Below are 22,816 nucleotides of genomic sequence, written 5' to 3'. Positions count from 1 at the left end.
TGGTAAAATTATAATAGTTCGCCTAATTTCAGTTTATGTGACAAAACAAGCAAGTATAGTGTATAGAATCATTGTATAATCTAAAGCGCTGTGAAACATATTTTCCATAACCAAAAATATTGTATTTTCAGTTGTTTGAAGCTGGTGTACAAAACCGAAAGTTAAAGATGCAAAACCGAAACTTAAAAACGGGAAGCATAGAAATAGCGCACATAGAACAGATCTACCGCTTTTCACACTTGCTTTCAATGAGAATGACATATCTATAACTAAATTTATGTTTGTTGTTTGTTTCAAGCAAAAATGTATGTATTGCAGCTTAATTGCATACTGTGATTGGCATACTGAATTAAAATTCAGACTAATGTCTGTGATTATGCAATCCCTTGCCAACAATTTGTGCAGGTAGTAACACAGGTTCTGGGTATAACACAGATATGACAACCGGGGAGAAATCTCAGGTTGCCTTTTAATTTCATTTTGACCTGGTTCCCTACACTTACCATTCTTCCCATGCAGCTCAGTTGGTAGAGCATGGTGTTTGCAATGCCAGGGTTGTGGGTTCGATTCCCACGGGGGGAAATGTGAAAAATGTATGCACTCACTAACTGTAAGTTGCTCTGGATAAGAGTGTCTGCTAAATAACTATTTATTTTATTTTCCCTTTTTCTCCAACCATTGTTGTGCATGGGCTATTGCTGAACTATCTGTCCCTGGTGATGAGTGAACAGGACCAGGCTTATCATGGAAACTTTTGGGGAAAGCATCTGTGGGACACCCATGATGCACAGTAAGGAATTAGCCTGAGGTCTGGAACAGTTATGAATAAATATCAAAACAAGAGTGTCATCTCCAGTGCATAGTAACATGTGTGAAGGAAATTACTTCACTGGGAGTGACTAACAGTAAATCACATGGTTTCAATTAACAAGATTTAAAAAAAATATTTTGGAACACTGCGCAATGCCCTGGCTGGGACTTGTGTGTGTGTGTGTGTGTGTCTCTGTGTGCTCTTGTTTCTGTGTCCTGTGATAAAGCACAGAGTGGACTCTTCTTGTCAGATCACAGTTTCCTGCCATCCAGAACAGACAGACTGTCCACACCTGGAGTTCCAACCCCAGATATGAGGCTTCATTCCTGGGAAGGGACTCACCGTCTCCTGCCTCTCCTGGTGCTCTTCTCGGTTCTCTTGTCCCACACTACAGCAGAGCAGCACTCAGACAGGAAGAGATACTACTATATTGCTGCAGTGAACATAGATTGGGACTACACATCTAATGGACCACACAGGTAAAACTAAAACAACATATTTCAATAGTTTTATATGAGATTTCCTATATTCCTTTTTTTTTCTGTGACCTTTTTTCTTTGTGTTGGGTCCTGCATGTGAAGTTGACTCTCTTTGGCCTCGCTAAGAGTAGTGTTAATTCAAGTGTTTGGCACATGCTGTTGACTACATGACAGATTTACTGAGTTGATCTGGCTCTTGTCTTCTTGGAGGGTGTACCGTGTAATTGTTTGATCTGGTGTATAGGTCATGATAGCACCACAGTGCTCTCTCACTTTTGTTCCACTGAATGGAACATGGGACAAAATGAAACCTTACTGTTCTTTCTTTATATCATTGTGTATATGTCAAGTATCTCTATCAATTATGTGAAGATTACAGTCTGGTTAGAAGGCAATATTGTCCTCATTGGAAAAAGTTAGGCTTTAATAATTATGTTTTATGTTTTAACGTAAACTCAATACATTTACAATCTCCAGTCAATTCATTTTGACAAGTTCTTGATTATTATCACCTTTATGATGTGAACCGAGACTGTGGAATATGAAAGGATGTACATCATAATTATGTATTTAACTTACTGAATTATGTGTAGAATTTGTCTTTCTATATCATCCACTGTGTGTTTATCATTGGGTCCTTTTCTGTTCATTCACTATTTGTGTTTTTCCATTGTTGTCTAGGTCTGGCCCCTCCTATAAGAAAGTGGTTTACAGGGAGTATGAGGAGGGATTCAAGCAGGCCAAGACCCATCCTTCCTGGTTAGGTAAATTATGTTTATGCTTTGGCGTTTTCACCGTTGTCGGGTAAATGATGTGTAGGGTCAGGGCTATCCCACATACAGTCTGTCTTTCATTAGTGAATGTTCCTGTTTCCCCATACAGTCACAACCCCACCTCAAGTTCCATCATGACTGATAAACACAATAAACATGGAAAGATAGATTTACTCCTTTCTGCATGTACTGTATGTGTGTCTTTCGGAGTGGTTGGAATAAAGAGGAACTTACATTTCCGTTGGACCTTCTTCTCCATCTTCTTTTCTGACCGAATGACAATGTATCATGTTGAATGATGAATTTAATTTCTGTTATAGCATCAATGGTGTGAATTTAACTCTGAAAGTGTAAAATGTACACTATTGTCAATGAACATATGAGTCCCACTGAACTGGTATTAAAATAATAATTTTGAAAGTGTTAAAGATTTAACTCTGTTGCAGTGTTTCCCATTTTACTTTTAAAATGTTCATAACACTTGATTTGGTGTAAACTGGACTCCCTTTGCTTACTGCTGACTCTGTTACACTTTCTCAGTGTAAGGAATTAACACCTGTAGTTTTACAGTAAATCATTTTTGGGTGTTGTTTAAAAACTGTATGGTGTAAAGTCTAATTTTCATATTTCCCAGGATGCCTTTTCTTTTTGAGTAAATTGTAGAGTTAACACCCATGACTGTATTTGTTAGTGACAGAGACATGGTTGATTAATTATTTCCTATGGTTTTCACCAAGTGAGTTCCTGGGCAAATGTTATCATTAAAATGTAACTATAACAATACATTACATATATCATAAGGCCTTACTTATTGGCCTACTTGATGGCCTAGTTTTACCCCAACACAGTGGTGTTAGGAAACTTCGGGTTTACAGGCCACAGCAGGCCTGCACGTCACATTATGCTGGCTTGCAAAGTGATATTTAATACCTATTGGAATCCAGCCAGAGTTAAGATATCCAACAGTTGGAATTTTTATTCACCTGCGCCCTGCATTCAGAATGACTTTCAGGATTAAGAGATTTCATGAAAAACACTACCTAAACCATTTATACTGGAACAACCATTTCAGTAACAGGCACAATACATCTAACTGATTGGATTAGTTTAGATTTTTTTTTTTATTATTTATCTTTGTGTAGCATAAGATTAAGCACAGATATATATATATATTTTTTTTTTTAAAAACTGCAGTAGCATTTTGGGAAATATGATAATGATAGGTGTGGTTTTGATGGGACTGTTTAAATCTCCACAGTATAAAACAATATCTCTGGTTATTAACACCAACACTGAGTGTTAGTGTCACTCTTACAGTGTGAATTTAACTCCCGAATCAACAGTATACATTTTATACTGAAAAATAAACACTGGCCAATTTGCTGTGTGTTATAGCGCCTTTAGTCGCAAAGTGCTTTGCATTGTATGGGATAATATGGAGTCCACCACCACTAAATTGTAGAAAAAGTACTTTTTCTTCCATGACTAACTACCAGGAAGTTCAAAGGACCGACTGAGTGGGTGGGGAGCTATTATTCATGAGCTCTTTGAAACACCTATGTCAAGGAACTTGGATGCAGTGAGTAGTGTTGCAGTAAAATCATCATGTACATTTGGTGATACACAAAGCAACTCAAACATTGCAATTGCATAATTTTTTTTATACATCTCCCATTTGGCATGTTTCTTGCGATGTGGTTCACAGAAGCACTGACGTATGTGTTGACTTGACAACTGCGTCAGAGTTTTGAACTACCCTTCCCTCCCTTTTGTTCCAAGTTGGCTGAAGACTAGCAAACACAGTAACTAGCAAACACCAAACACAGATGAAACGGGAAACATATAAGTATCTTTGCCATAGATGAACAGGGTAAACTTTTATTTTGCTGACACCCTACAGTCAAATTTTGACACCAGTAGAGTAGCTATAGAGCTATATAAACCACTCCCCTCTGCAAAGACGCTTTCTCTGATGTTGGTTACAAGGTGTTTGACATAGGGGAGGGGACCAGTAACTTTTACATCAAACTTTATCAATGTAGAAGCAACAGTCATTTTCCATACTTTGTTCATCATACTTGATGATAAAGCGATTGTGGGGGCTGTTTTGTTAGACTTCAGTGTGGCTTTGACATTATCGATCATAGTCTGTTGCTGGAAAAACGTATGTGTTATGGCTTTACACCCTCTGCTATATTGTGGATAAAAGACTTACCTGTCTAACAGAACACAGAGGCTGTTCTTTAATGGAAGCCTCTCCAACAAAATCCAAGTAGAATCAGGAATTCCCCAGGGTAGCTGTCTAGGCCCCTTACTTTTTTCAATCTTTACTAACGACATGCCACTGTCTATGTATGCGGATGACTCAACACTATACATGTCAGCTCCCACAGCAACAGAAATGACTGCAACACTTAACAAAGAGCTGCAATTAGTTTCAGAATGGGTGGCAAGGAATAAGTTAGTCCTAAATATTTCAAAAACTAAAAGCATTGTTTTTGGGACAAATCATTCACTAAACCCTAAACCTCAACTAAATCTTGTAATGAATAATGTGGTAATTGAGCAAGTTGAGGAGACTAAACTCCTAGGAGTAACCCTGGATTGTAAACTGTCATGGTCAAAACATATTGATACAACAGTAGCTAGGATGGGGAGAAGTCTGTCCATAATAAAGCTCTGTTCAGCATTCTTAACAGCATTATCAACAAGGAAGGTCCTACAGGCCCTAGTTTTGTCACACCTGGACTACTGTTCAGTCGTGTGGTCAGGTGTCACAAAGAGGGTCTTAAGAAAATTGCAACTGGCACAGAACAGGACAGCACGGCTGGCCCTCAGATGTACACAGAGAGCTAACATGAATAATATGCATGTCAATCTCTCCTGGCTCAAAGTGGAGGAGAGATTGACTTCATCACTACTTGTATTTGTGAGAAGTATTGACATGTTGAGTGCACCGAGCTGTCTGTTTGAACTACTGGCACACAGCTCGAACACCCATGCATACCCCACAAGACATGCCACCAGAGGTCTCTTCACAGTCCCCAAGTCCAGAACAGACTATGGGAGGCGCACAGTACTACATAGAGCCATGACTACATGGAACTCTATTCCACATCAAGTAACCCATGCAAGCAGTAAAATTAGATTTAAAAAACAGATAAAAATACACCTTATGGAACAGCAGGGACTGTGAAGCAACACAAACATAGGCACAGACACATGCATGCAAACACACGATAACATACGCACTATACACATTCGTACACATGGATTTTGGGTTGTAGATATTTGGTAGTAGAGTAGGGGCCTGAGGGCACACACTTAATATGTTGTGAAATCTGTTGTAAATGTATTTCATGTTTTTAAAAAATGTATAACTGCCTTAATTTTGCTGGACCCCAGGAAGAGTAGCCTTGGCAGCAGCTAATGGGGATCCATAATAAATACAAATACAAATAAATACAAATACTTTGATCTGGTTTCATCCAAATGTCATCATATTTCATGAAAAACATGATTTTGACTGTTCAGAAAAGTAACAGAATTTAAGAAAAGTAACCAAATTAGCAGCAAGGACATCCCTCTCAACCAATATGTTTTTGTTGTTGTTGTGTTTTGCAGGGCTCCTTGGGCCCACCATCCGTGGTCAAGAGGGAGAGACCATCGTGGTCATGTTCAAGAACATGGCGGATAGCCCTTACAGCCTCCACGCCCACGGGATCGCTTACGGGAAGCAGTCAGAGGGTGGGTACCAACCAATGATGTCATCTGTATTAACTGGCCTATCAGAGCTCAGTGGTGGCTACTTTTAAATTGGGATTTATTTGACAGGTATTCCCACTAAATGTTCTCTTCCAGAATTCTACAGATATCATTTATTAAAATCTGTCGGAAATGTCCAACAACTTACAGGGTTAGCCATGGTTGGTGTCATCATGGCTGTGGTAGCTATGTGGTAACAGTGAGGTATCCTATCCCAGACAGATTCACCCATCCTGTGGCCTAGACAGCCATTGATGTGGTTGGAAAAGGGGACTTGGATGTTATTCATTCAGTTAAGTACACATGTTAGGCAGTTAAGTACACATGTTAGGCAACACAAGCAGCTGTGTTTGGCCTTTTCATTAATATTAACCAGGACAGACAGATTAACATACCAGACAGTACTAAAGTCCAAAAGGATACTCTCTAAAACCTGTGGAAATCCATGATTTCCCCTAATACAGCTTTGGGGGGGTTGAGAGATGAGTTTTGTAAGTGCACAGGATGTAGAATTATTACTCTTTAATTAATGCTTAACTCAAAATTAATTGTGACATTGCAAGGTTATGTAATATTGTAACAAGATGGCAGTAAATAGACCTCTTAAATTCCCCAGATTTTCCCTGATTCTACTATTTTTTATTAAGATGGTTTGCATATTTTGGAGATCAGTCATTTGTTAAATGTTAACTGGGGTCACTGTAAATTGTAAATGTATTTAGAGTATATGTGCATCAGGCCAGGTGACCAAGTTTTAACCTTGTACAACATCAAGACAAATTCTGATCATTGAATGGCAATAAAGTTATTTCTCTTTCTGCTTTATTTCATTATTATGAACCAAACATGTCTCCCTTTAGGCTCCCTGTACTTTGACAACACGTCTCAGTTTGAGAAGGAAGATGATGCGGTGCCCCCTGGAGGTGAACACACATACTACTGGGAGGTGACATCAGACGTGGTCCCCCGGGCCGCAGACCCCTCCTGTCTTACCTACACCTACCTCTCCCACTTTGACATTGTCCAGGATTACAACTCAGGACTGATCGGCACCCTGCTCATCTGTAAAGCAGGTATGTAAATGTTAATGTAAAATGTATGAGACATATTCCTGATTTTTTTTGCTTCAAGTACCAAAACATCCATGTCAGTAAGTAACCAGAAAGAAATCAACTGAACTACCCTTTGTACCTCCCTCCAGGTAGCCTTGACGTGTCTGGAGAACAGGTGTTGTTCCACCAGGAATACGTCTTCCTCATGGGGGTGTTGGATGAGAGTAGGAGCAGGTACAAGCCAAAGATGGACAGTGCCACTGCCACTCAAAGCCACATCAAACACACCATCAATGGATACACCAATGGATCAGTGCCAGGTCAGTCAATCAGATCTCATCATTCTGAGTTCTGCTGATATCTGCAGATAAGGGTTGTTGTGCTTTAAGTAGTTTAGGTTGTCTGCTTTAGTTGTTCCATCCCAGCTGGTTATTTGTTGGAACTATTGCTTCCACCTAATCCTTACTCAGATTCTATAGTTATAGGGCGTGTAGAGGGCTCATTCCTGGTATTTCAAAGTCTGTCCCCCTCCCCCTCCCCGTCTTCTCTCCATCTCCTCCTCCTGTCTCTCCCTTCCCCCCAGGTCTGACTGTCTGCGCCCACACCTCTGTCAGCCTGCACCTGGTGGGGATGAGTTCGGAGCCTGAGCTGTTCTCAGTGCACATCAACGGGCAGGTCCTGCAGCAGGCCGGACATCGGGTCTCCTCAGTGGGCCTGATCGCTGGCACCGCCACCAGCGCCAACATGACCGCCGTCAACACGGGCCGCTGGCTCCTCTCCTCACACACCAGCAAGCACCTGGAGGGTACGTGTCAATGGCTTTACGTCAAAGGGTGCCAAAACAGTTATTCGGCTGTCCCAATAGAATAACCCTTTTTGGTTCCAGGTAGAACTCCCTTGGGTTCCATGTAGAACGCTCTGTGGAAAGGATTTTACATAGAACCGAAAAGAGTTCTACCTGGAACCAAAAAAATGTTATTTAAAGGGTTCTCCTTTGGGGACATCCGAAGAACCGTTTTAGGTTCTAGATAGCACATTTTCTTCTAAGAGTGTAGCTAGTATTATATTTGGTTATGGGTTCTGAGAATGTGTATGGTGTGAGATTTACTGTGATGGACCGCAGAGCAGATTTAAGTTTATTCAGATGTATTGTAGTGTATTGACATTTTCAAATGCACTTTGAATCAAGTTTGATTGATTGAATGTTTAATGTTCTATTCCCAACATGTTAAATCAACATGACCCTCCTGAACAAACGAACTTCTCTGCTGTTGTAGCTGGTATGCATGGCTTTGTGGAAGTGAGGAGCTGCGAGGGCTTTAACCCTCCCAAACGTAAACTGACCCTCAAGCAGAAACGAGAGAGCCAGGAGTGGACCTATTATATCGCAGCTGAGGAGGTTGTCTGGGACTACGCACCAAACATGCCAGAATACATTGATGGGTAAACAGCTATACAGATATTTATTGACTTACTCATTTCACTTCACTTTAGCCCACAATTATTTATCTATCTAAACTTAATTCAGCCAATTTAGAATTGGGAACAAATTCAGCCTTATACAGTAACAGATAATACCATCGTTGTATTTGTGACATGCTCGCCACTTTGACATTCTCCATTAATCTGTTGACTAGTCTCAGTGTGACCTGACTTGCTGTGACATCACATCCTCTTCTCTTACTGTTCCTCTCAGGGACTTCAAGTTCAAGTACCTGAAGCAAAGCCCGGAGCGTATAGGCCAGAAGTATAAGAAGGCAGTGTACACGCAGTACAAAAATGCCAGGTTCACTGAGAGGGCAGAGAACAAACAGAGGAAGATGGAGGAGGGCATCATTGGCCCTGTCATCAGGGCGCAGATCAATGATGTCATTAAGGTGAGACACAAATGTTCTATTTTCATATGCCCACTTTTTTCATGTGCCCAATTCTTAAGTTGTGTAAGATGTGTATTCTACCTTCTTCTCCATGTATGAACACTACACTGTGTGTCCACAAGTGTCTTTTGCCAGTGCCCTCTCAAGCATCTTTTCCCCACATTCACAGATTGTCTTTAAGAACATGGCCACACGACCGTACAGCATCTACCCACACGGACTGACCATCGACAAGGCAGCAGAGGGGGCCAACTACCCAGCAGGAGGTAACCAGACCCATGGGGTTCAGCCTGGTGAGACGCATATCTATGTGTGGGAGGTGATCGAGGAGAATGAACCTTTGGCAGGCGACTCGCAATGCCTGACACGTATGTACCACAGTGCAGTGAACACACCCCGAGACATCGCCTCAGGCCTAGTAGGACCTCTGCTCATCTGCAAGAGCCAGTCCCTCGACAAGAGGAATGTGCAGGTACTACACTGATACTACTTCTACTCAATTACTAATACATTACTTCTAAGGACCATGCAGGTACTATACTATACTACTGCTACTTCATTACTACTACTGCACTACTAGAACATTTTACTTCTACTACATATGTACTGGAACTGGCCTCTCTTCTCTACTAATTTAATTCAATGTACTTTTACAGATTTTGATGTACAGTGTTAAATGAAGCTTTGTCTCTGCAGCTGAAATCAGACAAAGAACAGCATGCCATGTTTGCTGTTTTTGACGAGAATAAGAGCTGGTATCTAGATGACAACATTGCATCGTACAGTGAAACAGCAAAGGTCAAGAAAGAAGACCCAGACTTCTATAAATCAAACATTATGCATAGTGAGTATCACTCCCCTTCACCAATAAAATTCATACGTTAGAGACAGCAATGGTCTGGTACAGCCAGAAGAGTATTGAAATTGAAAAAACTGATCATATACTAAATCTTTCCTCCTATCTGGAATGCACTCCACATAGAAGATTCACATTCATAAAAATCAACTGCCTATAACTGTCAAAAACTGTGCTTCATATACAGAATAATAATTTTCTCAAATTTGACCACTTCCTTTATTGACTTAAATGGTACCATTTCCTCCCCCAGCGATTAACGGTTACGTGTTCGAGAGTGGTCAGCTGCTGGGCTTCTGCAATGGTGAGATCGTGACATGGCACGTGTCCAGTGTTGGAGTGCAGGACTACATCCAGACTGCAACCTTCTACGGTCACACTTTCGACTTGAACGATCACACTGAGGACTTCCTCAGCCTGTTCCCCATGACTGGAGAGACCATCACCATGAACATGGATAACATTGGTGAGTCAGCGGTTAATGGGTTAACTGACCATACACTCAACTCCCAAACCTCTAACCTCTAACCCTTGATTCTACAAGATACAATAGATAGGTTAGTGGTGAAAATTGCATTGCAAGCACAATACAGGATGAAGATGATGTATTGTGTATCTTTTTGTTAGGATTCAAAGACTAAATGTGGTCTGTTCCTATGTTAGGTATTTGGCTGCTTGCTTCCCTGAACTCCCATGAGACCACCAAGGGGATGCGTGTGAAGTTCAGAGACGTGGAGTGCTACCGAGACTACGTCTATGAATACGAAGACGAGACGGGGATGGAGACGGAGACAGAGACGGGCAGAGACGGGACGAAGGGCAGTGCTGTCTTCTCCATCTGGAAACCCATGGATATCAACAAGGCCAAAGAGGAGGATAAGAAGGATGAGGTGATAGAGAAAAAGAAAAAGGTGGAGATTGACGATTATACAGCGGGCTGGGCTGATTTGCTGGATCTTAGGTCAATCAAGAAAAAGACAAATGAGACGGACGTGGAGATGTTGGATTTCTCTATGTTCAACTACGATAGCGTTGATGTGCCCGATCCCGATGGAGACGCGAACGCAAACCCCACCTCATCCTCTTATGATGCACCGACTAACACATCATTGGCTGAGAGGGAGCCGATTGATGGAGGCAACTTTACGAACAAGAGCATCATTGAGAATGCAACAGAAGCGCTGAACTTTACTACAGATCAGTTAGACTCAAGTCTTAACAGCTCCTCAATGGCTGAGACAGAAGCAAAGAACATAACAGTTCTTAACAACAGTTTATCAATTACAGACTTCAACATCATTTCAGGAAGTACCAATAGTACAGCAGTTACAGCAACCGAAGCCTCACCAGGTCCGTTCAACAATAGCTCAAAGGCTGAGAGAGAGAGAGTGATACAAATCAGAGGTGATTGGACCACTGTGAATAGCACCTCAAACGTTGAAGCATTAGTGGAAGAGTTAGAGGAAAGGATTACTCGAGGCGATGTCTTCTCTTACTCTGTGCCTCTTTCCGACCCCTCTTTCATCAGTACAGAAGAGAACAGGGGGACTGATGGCAAGGATATTGTACTCCTGGGCAGAGAGCCTACAACTGCTTCAGCCAATGAAAACGGTAAAGCTTCAAATTCATCTCTAAATATAACCAACCAATCGGAGAGTGTGATGAGTGCTGAAGTTGCAGAGTTAATTTTTATCCTAGTGGAAGAACACAACATGACCAACTTTGACTTTGAAACTGAGGAAAGTGGTAACATAACTGTGAACGGTTCATTGCACACCAACACCACCACTGAGCAAGGAAATGGTACCTATTTCTTTGAAGCCACTTCTACAACTGACAACTCCAGCAGTGGGGTGCCACAAAATGGCAAACAACCATCAGACATTGAAACATTCTCTGACATAGTGCCCAAACAAAATGGTACAGCAAACACTTCTGGTTTGAACCACTGGAATTCATCAGAGGAGACTAGTTCTGAGAGTAAAAAGAACGTTACTGTGCCAGATGTCGTGGTAGAGTTGTCCTCAGAAAGCTCAGAATTCTCTAATGAGACTACTGATGCTAATCCTGGTGCGGCCAACCTGTCACTGTCAACCAATCAGCAGCCAGACAGCAGCTTGGAGGAGATTCTATCCCAGAGTTCCGAGAGCTCTAAGGAGGAAGTGGTAATCTACCTGAGAAACAACAGGAGTGAGTTCATCCGCACCATCTCCGTTGACCTGCAGGGGGAGCACTGGGGCTATGAGGGGACACTCGAGATGGTCCCCATGGAGATGCCAGATCACATTACGAAATATGTTGGAAACGAGCTCCTAGATCCGCCAAATACATTGGAACCAAGCCCAAATCCGGAAACGCGGAAACCCAACATCAAGGTCGTCCACCGCAGACAAAGACCCCGTAAGGGCTATGCCATGAAAACCAAGAAGAAGAAGGAGTACAAGCCCCAGCGTCCAAGAGGCCGCAGTTTCTCCCCCAGGGGGTTCAAACCCCCTCCCATCACCGGTATAACCCCCAGAGGGACCCGACCCATTTCCAGCGAGGAGGACTTCTCAAACAAAGCCATTGTGATCGGCGTGCCACGACCCGACTTCAGCGACTATGAGATTTATGTCCTGAATGAGGGCGGTGATGACCCGGATGACGTCCTAGACATGGCAGCGGTTAGTGCTGCAGAGGAGTATGAGTACGTCGACTACATTGACCCATACAAAGAGAAGGAGGACATGCAGGACCTAACTCTGGATGAGAATGCAAAATATTTCCTAAAAATGGCGGGAGATAACGTGAGGACATACTTTATTACCGCAGAGGAGGTGCAGTGGGACTACGGGGGCTACGGACAAAGGTAAGGACAAAATAGGGGATAGGGCTGAGGTCAGGGATGTATTGGGCAAATGTAATGTCTCTTGTTTATTGTTCTATGTGCTCAAATTAGAATTTTCTGACTGGAATTATACATACCTTCTTTTTTGTTCAATAAAACCTTTGTCTTTCGTCTCTCCCACAACAGGAGGCATGATAAGCCAGAGAAAACCGACAGGCCTACAAGATTCTCCAAGGTAGTGTTCCGAGGTTACCTGGACAGCACGTTTAGCACGCCGGACATCCGAGGAGAGATGGACGAACACCTGGGCATCCTGGGGCCAGTCATCAAGGCAGAGGTTGGACAGACCATAATGGTAAGACAGGAAACCCTGAGGGCAGAAAACCTAACTACCTTTTGCTAACTTTTGCATGAATCTACTGTAGGTGAGTTGTGCCCATGATCATGAATAATGGACCATCTAATCAAACTGATGTTACTGGTCTGTAGGTATGAAGGTATTTTTCAGGAAATTAAATGTGTGTCCTTGGTCTGTAGGTATTTTTCAGGAACCTGGCCAGCCGCCCGTACTCCTTGCACGCCAATGGGGTTTCCTACACCAAGCAGACAGAGGGGTTGTCCTACGAGGACGAGTCCAAGCACTGGTACAAGTATGACAACGAGGTCCAGCCCAACACAACATACACGTACCTCTGGAAGGTCAACGCCAATGTCGGGCCCACCGGAGACGAGTCTGACTGTCGCACCTGGGCCTACTACTCTGGGGTTAACCCTGTGAGTAAACACTTACCTTCTCAAATCAAATCAAATTTTATTGGCCACATGCGCCGAAACAACAGGTGCAGACATTACAGTGAAATGCTTACTTACAGCCCTTAACCAACAGTGCATTTATTTTTAATAAAACAGTAAAATAAAACAACAACAAAAAAGTGTTGAGAAAAAAAAGAGCAGAAGTAAAATACAATTACAGTAGGGAGGTTATATATACAGGGGGGTACCGGTGCAGTCAATGTGCGGGGGCACCGGCTAGTTGAGGTAGTTGAAGTAATATGTACTGTTCTGATGGTTTAGTTAACATAGCTGATACAACATCACTATTTTCTATGTATAGTCCCTTTTGTGCTTCTAAGATATTTCATGTGACAACTCTGTGTTGACATGTGATGTCTTGTCCTCTGAGGTACCTCCTACACTAACCTGGTGTGTCCTTGTGATCTGTTGAGAGATATTCCAATAATCTAGTGTTTGATTGTTTGTTATTGCTCATCTCATTCAGGAGAAAGATATAAACTCTGGTCTGATTGGGCCATTGCTGGTGTGTCGTAAGGGCACTCTTAGCAGGAAGGCAGTGGACATGAGGGAGTTCATGCTCCTCTTCATGACCTTCGATGAGTCCAAGAGCTGGTACTACGAGAAGAACCATGAGATAGTGCAGAGGAAGAACAAACGAGCCAGGGTGATGGAACCTGACTTCAGAGATAACCTCAAATTCAGCGGTAGGCACCTTCTAATCTAACAAAAATGTGACTAAATGATAGGTGATGGTAGGATAACTGACTAGTGGGTCATGGCTGGTCCCTCCTGGATCAAGTCTTGATTTTAGATTTTTTGTTGTAAAATCAAGGTATGAGTAATGAACAACAGAGACAAAATAACAAAACAGAGATTGTGTAATCATACATTTCTTGTGGGGTTGTGTGTATGTGTGGGGGGGGGGGCAGCCATCAACGGAATCATCTTCAGTCTGAAGGGTCTGAGGATGTACACTAACCAGACGGTCCGCTGGCACCTCTTCAACATGGGCTCTCCCAGAGACCTCCACAGTGTCCACTTCCACGGCCAGACCTTCCTCCACAAACAGACCAGGGACCACACCCAGGCTGTCTACCCACTGCTGCCTGGTGAGAATTTTACTGAATGGATGGATGGATGGTTTACATGTTTTGTCACATTTATGTGACCCATCCCTACTGTTGGGGCAAAATGGTTCTAATGCTATGTAAATGCTTGAGTTTAAAAGTATTATATGTACTGTATGTATTTGAGTGGAAAAACACTGTTGTTTAACTTAGTCACGTAGGCTGTGAGAACTGATTAGAACCTGTTCTTGTTTGTACAATGCTTTAAAGAAGTGGAGCCAAGTCGGCTCTCTCTATCTCTCGTATAAACTTGCCTCCCCATAGGAGAGGCAAGCAGCTTTTTGTATAGAAGAAGTATATAATGACAGTGTGACTGTATCCTTTGAGTTCCTCTCCGGTTTATCCTGAGTGTGATCCTTGCAATTGCTTGAATAAACTCTTATTAACTGGATAATGACCCCTACCTGATCATTGGAAAGAGTTTTCCTCAACACTACTAATCTGCTCTGGTTTTGTTTCCCAGGGGGCTTTGCGACTCTGGAGATGTTGCCGTCCAAGCCTGGGCTGTGGCAGCTGGAGTCAGAGGTTGGACTCTCCCAACAGAGGGGGATGCAGACCCTCTTCCTGGTTCTAGATAATAGTACGACCCACTCAAAAGCACTTATGCTTATGGTACCACTTTCTCAATGCCACATGTTACATCAAAGGTGTGATGTCCATCTCAACTCCTAGAGAGTCATTTTTACTGCTAGTGTCAATGCTTTTTGAGTGAATTGATTCAAGCCAAGTCATATCAATAGTCATTATCCCAAAGAATCAATCCCATAATAAAATCTATTTTTGTGTGTTTTCCAGAGTGTTACCATCCACTGGGTCTAATTTCTGGGAGCGTCAAAGACAACCAGATCACAGCGAACGACAAAAGAGGTATCCCTCCACTCAGTATCCCTCTGTCCCGCATACCTCCACTCTGTATCCCTCCACCCACCAGATGTTGACTGTAAGTCGCTTTGGATAAAAGCGTCTGCTAAATGGCATATTAATTAATTATTAATTAATCAGAAATAATACTGCCAACTGACATTTGATTATTGACTTTAACTAGCTTCCCAAACTAGATGTCCTTCCGCAATGCTTTTACTTTTACTGCTGAAAAGCAACATCCCAAGTATAAATACAGGAAAGTACACACACTAAAGGATAAAAAAATGTTTTGAACAAAATAGTGTTTTTTAGACACAACTGCAAACTTCAAGGAGTTGGTCTGACGTCAATCCGTGATGTCATCGGCCTTCCCCCTTGCTTGAGGAACAATAGATAACAAAAGAGGAATTGCCCACTATGCTATGCCATGACATACCTGGACCACCTATTGAGATCTGCCTTTTGTTAAGTAAATCAGGTGTTAACCTTTTACTGCAGTGGGCTAAATCAGGGTCATACTTAGTAGTCTTAAACAAATCTACTTTGAAACAAAAGTGAACATCTCACACACATGGTTATGGGCTTAAAAAGAAGAAGATGTCAAATATGGAGTTGAAATGCATAACATTTTGAGTTTGCATCCCAATATTACACTTGATATACATCACATAAGACTGAAATGTAACAAAACCGTTTGAAACAGAAACACCAGATTTTCTGCGTTTTATTTTATTTTATGTTTATTAATGATGAAATTATGAAAAATATTAATAACATTCCACCCATGAGGCCACTAGGTCATTTGACTGCAGGAAAGGGCTACGTGAGGTGAAAAGGAGACTGGAGTGCCACTTTAACAGTTGCAGTGTTTTACCCAGAGGATGCTGGTTGGAGGAGCTATAGGAGGATGGACTCATTGTAATGGCTGGAATGGAATAAATGGAATGGTATCAAAAACATAAAACATATGGAAACCACATGTTTGACTCTGTTCCATTCATTCAATTCCAGACATTACAATGAGCCTATCCTCCTATAGCTCCTCCCACCAGCATCCTCTGGTTTCACTCTCTAACTAACTTATTTCTCCTTATGCAGGCTACTGGGAGCCCCATCTGGCCAGACTGAACAACCAAGGCAAATACAATGCATGGAGTACAGACAAGACAGGCAGCTGGATACAGGTACATAACCTCACCTGCCAGGGAATACATGTGGTGTCTGCAATATTATGTAGCTGGTGAGCAGTGAGAATGTATTCCTCAAAGTTGCCTACAGGTGGGAGCATAATCATATCATTACAGCGTCTTTGTGGGGATGCCCTCTGTTGATGGCGTCGGAGAAATGGCGCCGGAGAGGATGGCTGCCGTTTTACAGCCCTCTAACCAATTGTACTATTATGTGTGTTTTTTCGCGTTATTTGTAATTTATTCTGTACATAATGTTTCTGCCATCGTCTCTTATAACCAAAAAGAGCTTCTGGATATCAGGACAGCGATTACTCACCTCGTATTGGACGAAGATTTTTTCTTCAACGAGTCGGACGCGAAGGATATCCTACAGACACCCGACAAGGCCCAAATCCCCGTCATTCACAGGAGAAAGATACGGAGATATCGTGGACGTAGGTCAGGGTGCCTTGTAAGGATCCGACGGCGAGCGAGTAAACTGCCTCTTCCATCAATCCTATTAGCCAATGTTCAATCATTTGAAAATAAATTAGATGACCTAAGATCACGGTTATCTTACCAACGGGACATTAAAAACTGTTATATCTTATGTTTCACCGAGTTGTGGCTGAACGACAACATGGACAACATACAGCTGACGGGATATACGCTACATTGGCAGGATAGAACGGCTGACTCCGGTAAGACAAGGGGTGGGGTCTGTGTATATTTGTAAACAACAGCTGTTGCACAAAATCAAATACTAAGGAAGTCTCGAGGTTTTGCTCGCCTGAGGTAGAGTATCTGTAAGCTGTAGACCACACTATTTACCAAGAGAGTTTTCATCTATATTTTTCATAGCTGTCTATTTACCACCACAAACCAATGCTGTCATTAAGATTGCAGTCAATGAGCTGTATAAGGCCATAAGTATATAGGAAAACGCTCATCCAGATGCAGCGCTCCTAGTGGCCGGGGACTTTAATGCAGGGAAACTTAAATCCGTTCTACCTAATTTCTACCAGTATGTTAAATGTGCAACCAGAGGAAAAAAAACTCTAGACCACCTTTGCTCCACACACAGAGACGCATACAAAGCTCTCCCTCGCCCTCCATTTGGCAAATCTGACCATAACTCTATCGTCCTGATTCCTGATTATAAGCAAAAACTAAAGCAGGAAGCACCAGTGACTCGGTTAATAAAAAAGTGGTCAGATGATGCAGATGCTAAGCTACAGGACTGTTTTGCTAGCACAGACTGGAACATGTTCTGGGATTCTTCAGATAGCATTGAGGAGTACACCACATCAGTCAATGGCTTCATCAATAAGTGCATCGATGACATCGTCCCCACAGTGACAGGACGTACATACCCCAACCAGAAGCCATGGATTACAGGCAACAGCCGCACTGAGCTAAAGGGGTATAGCTGCCGCTTTCAAGGAGCGGGACTCTGACCCGGACGCTTATAAGAAATCTCGCTATGCCCTCCGACGAACCATCAAACAGGCAAAGAGTCAATACAGGACTAAGATTGAATCGTACTACACCGGCTCTGACGCTCGTCGGATGTGGCAGGGCTTTAAAACTATTACAGACTACAAAGGGAAGCACAGCCGTGAGCTGCCCAGTGACACAAGCCTACCAGACAAGCTAAACCACTTCTATGCTCGCTTCGAGGCAAGCAACACTGAAGCATGCATGAGAGCACCAGCTGTTCCGGATGACTATGTGATCACGCTCCCCGTAGCCAATGTGAGTAAGACTTTTAAGCAGGTCAACATTCACAAGGCCGCAGGGCCAGACGGATTACCAGGACGTGTACATGTGCTGACCAACTGGCAAGTGTCTTCACTGACATTTTCAACATGTCCCTGACTGAGTCTGTAATACCAACATGTTTCAAGCAGACCACCATAGTCCCCGTGCCCAAGGACACTAAGATAACCAGCCTAAATGACTACCGACCCGTAGCACTGACGTCTGTATCCATGAAGTGCTTTGAAAGGCTGGTCATAGCTCACGTCAACATCATTATCCCAGAAACCCTAGATCCACTCCAATTTGCATACCACCCCAACAGATCCACAGATGATGCAATCTCTATTGCACTCCACACTGCCCTTTCCCACCTGGACAAGAGTGACACCTACGTGAGAATGCTATTCATTGACTACAGCTCAGCGTTCAACACCATAGTGCCCTCAAAGCTCATCACTAAGCTAAGGATCCTGGGACTAAACACCTCCCTCTGCAACTGGATCCTGGACTTCCTGACGGGCCGCCCCCAGGTGGTAAGGGTAGGTAACAACACATCTGCCACGCTGATCCTCAACACGGGGGCCCCTCAGGGGTGTGTGCTCAGTCCCCTCCTGTACTCCCTGTTCACCCATGACTGCATGGCCAGGCACGACTCCAACACCATCATTAAGTTTGCCGACGACACAACAGTGGTAGGCCTGATCACCGACAACGATGAGACAGCCTATAGGGAGGAGGTCAGAGACCTGGCCGTGTGGTGCCAGGATAACAATCTCTCCCTCAACGTGATCAAGACAAAGGAGATGATTGTGGACTACAGGAAAAAAAAAGAGGACTGAGCACGCCCCCATTCTCATCGACGGGGCTGTAGTGGAACAGGTTGAGAGCTTCAAGTTCCTTGGTGTCCACATCACCAACAAACTATCATGGTCCAAACACACCAAGACAGTCGTAAAGAGGGCACGACAAAGCCTATTCCCCCTCAGGAGACTGAAAAGATTTGGCATGGGTCCTCAGATCCTCAAAACGTTATACAGCTGCACCATCGAGAGCATCCTGACTGGTTGCATCACCACCTGGTATGGCAACTGCTCGGCCTCCGACCGCAAGGTACTACAGAGGGTAGTGCGTACGGCCCAGTACATCACTGGGGTCAAGCTTCCTGCCATCCAGGACCTCTATACCAGGCGGTGTCAGAGGATGGCCCTCAAAAGTGTCAAAGACTCCAGCCACCCTAGCTTCTCAACAGCTTCTGCCCCCAAGCCATAAGACAACTGAACAGCTAATCATTGCTACCCGGACTATTTGCACTGCCCCCCCCCACCCCCACCCCACCTTTTTACGCTGCTGCTACTCTGTTAATTATTTATGCATAGTCACTTTAACTCTACCCACATGTACATATTACCTCAACTAACCGGTACCCCCCTGTATATAGCCTCCCTACTGTTCTTTTATTTTACTTCTGCTCTTTTTTTCTCAACACTTTTTTGTTGTTGTTGTTTTATTTTACTTTTTTATTAAAAAATAAATGCATTGTTGGTTAAGGGCTGTAAGTAAGGATTTCACGGTAATGTCTACACCTGTTGTATTTGGCGCATGTGGCAAATAACATTTGATTAGATTAGATTTGATGTGGGGTCACATGAGTGTCATGCCTTGGGCCCTGAGTATTTCCTGACCCTGTAAACCTGATAGGCGAGGTTTATGTGTCTCAACTTATGCCTGGGTGGTGATACCCATTTGGTGACACCTGTAGTGATGCCTACTGTGACAATTGACCTGTAGGTAGACTTCCAGAGGCCCGTGGTGATCAGTCAGGTAGCGACACAAGGCGCCAAACAGATGTTCTCCTCCCACTACATGGTCAACTACACCATATCCTACAGCACGGACAAGAAGAAGTGGATCTACTACAAGGGAGACAGCAACGAGTTTAGGATGGTGAGGAGTACACCTATAGAACAGCAGGGTTGGAGAGCAATGGAATACATGTAACGGGATTATGTATTTTCATTCTAACATTGCTGTTATTATAGTTATATGTATTGCGTTATATTTACATTTTCAAAAATCAGAGATACTTCTGGTAATATTAAATTATACTTTTGATAGATACTTTCAAATGTGTTCATTGCTATGACTGCTAAATATACAGAGAAACAGTACATATGACTATAAATGTATTTAATCCAAATGTTGTTCTTCCATTCTCCAGACGTTCACCGGTAACAAGGAAGCTCATCAGGTGAAGGTCAACACCTTCTTCCCTCCCCTGATTGGTCGGTTTATCAGACTTCACCCTCTCCACTCGTACAACTCGCCCATGGTCCGCATGGAGTACTATGGCTGTGAGCTGGACGGTGAGCGATGATGATGATGTTGTAGTCTCCCGAGAGGCGCAGTGGTCTAAGGCACTGCATCGCAGTGCTAGCTGTGCCACTAGAGATCCTGGTTTGAATCCAGGCTCTGTCGTACCCGGCCGCGACCGGGAGACCCATGGGGCGGTGCACAATTGGCCCAGGGTAGGGGAGGGAATGGCCGGCAGGGATGTAGCTCAGTTGGTAGAGCATGGCGTTTGCAACGCCAGGGTTGTGGGTTCGATTCCCACGGGGGGCCAGTATGAAATTAAAAAATATATATAATAATAATAATGTATGCACTCACTAACTGTAAATCGCTCTGGATAAGAGCGCCTGCTAAATGACGTAAATGTAAAATGTAAATGTTGTTGATAATGATGATGGGTAGCATTCCTACTGTTTAATGTATGATAGCATCCAAGCCTATGTTTGAGCACAAATATTTTCCAATAAACTTACAATAAAGTGAATGTAATCTAATTCCCTCCATCAGGTTGCTCAGTGCCCCTGGGTATGGAGAGCAGGCGGATAGAGGACCATCGTATCACTGCCAGCTCTACAGCCTCCAGCTGGTACTCTGGTTCCTGGCAAGCGTCACTGGCACGACTCAACACACAGGGCACCATCAACGCATGGCAGGCCAAGGTACGATAACACACACAGATCCACGTAGGCACATGTGCACACACACATATGGACAAACTAATGTGGGCACACTCACCATTCCAGGTCAGTCATCCCTCTGTCCCCCCCTGTCCCTCCCCAGAATAACAACATGAACCAGTGGCTGCAGGTGGAGCTGGCCCAGGTAAAGAAGATCACAGGTATCATAACGCAGGGGGCCAAGTCCCTGAGCAAGGAGATGTACGTCATCTCCTACACTCTGGAGTACAGCGATGATGGACTATACTGGATCAAGTACACTGATTTTGATGACAACGTGTCAAAGGTAGGATTGTCAGGCAAAAGGGTTATGCGATGGTATTAAGAGTTGGTATAGAGGGTTATTTTACAGTCCTGCTGTTAATTCTTTATCCAAGCTATGTCATTGCTAATAAGTATTAATCTGATATTATTATTACATGAAGATTTCAAAATACTGACTGTCTTCCACTCACCCAGCAGAATTTCCCCGGCAACACGGATAACAACGGCCATGTGAAGAACTACATCTATCCTCCCATCTTCTCTCGTTTTATCAGAGTCATCCCTCAGAGCTGGAAGAACTCCATCACTCTCAGGATAGAACTGCTGGGTTGTGACTTTGAATGAGGGACACACACATCCAAGATGCAAGAATCTTGGGTGTGTGTGCAAGAATCAAATTTCTACTTTCACGCACATCCAAATGTCAGGTGCGTGCAGTAACCCAAACTATCACATAAATTATGAATTGATGTCAAAGGGAAATTTGAGGGAAATTTGAGTTATGTGCACATTTCTCAGATTGGGATTCAGCGCTTCGCTCATATAGGATAAAGACAATAATACTGCTTTATACATGAGAAAGTTGCATAAAGCTCAGCAGATAGTAAAATACATATTGCAGTATGTCATCTTTATACTTTGTATTTTGTATCATAATTGAACATGAATGTAATGTAAATAATGTAAGTAGTACTCAGAGTATTTAATTAGTTTTTGCCAATAAAAAAATATATTGTTGCTCATATTTTGTCAGTCACTGTGCCTCATTCTAGGATTGTGGCACGTTGTATGAAACTGTGGAAGCATAAAACATACAGTACCTCCTATATAACAAACATACTTATTCCAATGCTTCTACCATGCTGTCATTTGGTCAAATTCTGAATTGACCCCAACCCTGAGTGAGTGAGCAGACAGAGAGAAAAGACCCCCTGTCATTGTAGGTGTGTGAACAGGAGAGATGTCCCAGCCCGTGGGGTGAAGGTGTCACCTTTTGCACCTCTGATAATCCCCTCTGTGGATCCCCTCGGAGCCCCAGAGTCAACAGCCAAGTGCAACTGCAAAAACAGGCCCTGTTTGTCCATTTGCCTGCCTGCTAAAAGAGACTCCAGAGCTGTGAAAGTCTCAGCAATAGCTGGGTCTTCAAAAGAACCAGACAGGAGAGAGCTTTGAAACTGTCAAAATCAAATCAAATTTTATTCGTCACATGCTTCATAAACAACAGACGTAGACTAACAGTGAAATGCTTACTTACAGGCCCTTCCCAACAATGCACAGAGAAAGAAAATAGAGAAATAATATAAAAGTGATAATAAATACACAATGCAGTAACGATAACTTGGCTATATACACGGGGTACCAGTACCGCG

At 43.1% G+C, this 22,816-nt stretch overlaps 1 protein-coding gene across 2 annotated transcripts; it reads left to right on the top strand.

The window, feature by feature from the left end:
* The first annotated feature begins 1,041 nt into the window (after window positions 1-1,041).
* f5 (coagulation factor V) lies at window positions 1,042-22,189 on the top strand. Of its 2 annotated transcripts, none has more exons than XM_084162817.1 (24): window positions 1,042-1,290; window positions 1,972-2,054; window positions 5,688-5,810; window positions 6,689-6,901; window positions 7,030-7,200; window positions 7,464-7,685; window positions 8,158-8,323; window positions 8,577-8,757; window positions 8,927-9,229; window positions 9,454-9,601; window positions 9,867-10,079; window positions 10,277-12,461; window positions 12,627-12,795; window positions 12,978-13,214; window positions 13,720-13,939; window positions 14,165-14,344; window positions 14,826-14,942; window positions 15,158-15,229; window positions 16,325-16,410; window positions 19,945-20,100; window positions 20,375-20,519; window positions 21,013-21,164; window positions 21,286-21,468; window positions 21,642-22,189. In XM_084162817.1, exons 1-24 carry the CDS (start codon window positions 1,124-1,126, stop codon window positions 21,789-21,791), a joined length of 6,042 nt encoding a protein of 2,013 aa, XP_084018943.1. In that variant the 5' UTR covers window positions 1,042-1,123; the 3' UTR covers window positions 21,792-22,189. The 2 variants fall into 2 exon arrangements, with proteins under 2 accessions (XP_084018943.1, XP_084018944.1); XM_084162818.1 differs by having other exon boundaries at window positions 1,043-1,290; window positions 21,645-22,189.
* Window positions 22,190-22,816: the final 627 nt, after the last annotated feature.

The sequence above is a fragment of the Coregonus lavaretus genome (assembly GCF_964263955.1).
Source record: "Coregonus lavaretus genome assembly, chromosome: 5".
NCBI lineage: Eukaryota > Metazoa > Chordata > Actinopteri > Salmoniformes > Salmonidae > Coregonus > Coregonus lavaretus.
Note: the sequence above shows the minus strand (reverse complement) of the source record. Positions and strands in the feature narration are given on the sequence as shown.

Excerpts from the sequence above, each read along its gene's own strand:
- f5 (XM_084162817.1), top strand. The coding sequence starts at position 1,124 with ATGAGGCTTCATTCCTGGGAAGGGACTCACCGTCTCCTGCCTCTCCTG. Across the intron at positions 13,215-13,719 it reads ACTACTCTGGGGTTAACCCT|GAGAAAGATATAAACTCTGG; the intron begins GTGAGTAAACAC and ends CATCTCATTCAG. Across the intron at positions 16,411-19,944 it reads AGACAGGCAGCTGGATACAG|GTAGACTTCCAGAGGCCCGT; the intron begins GTACATAACCTC and ends ATTGACCTGTAG.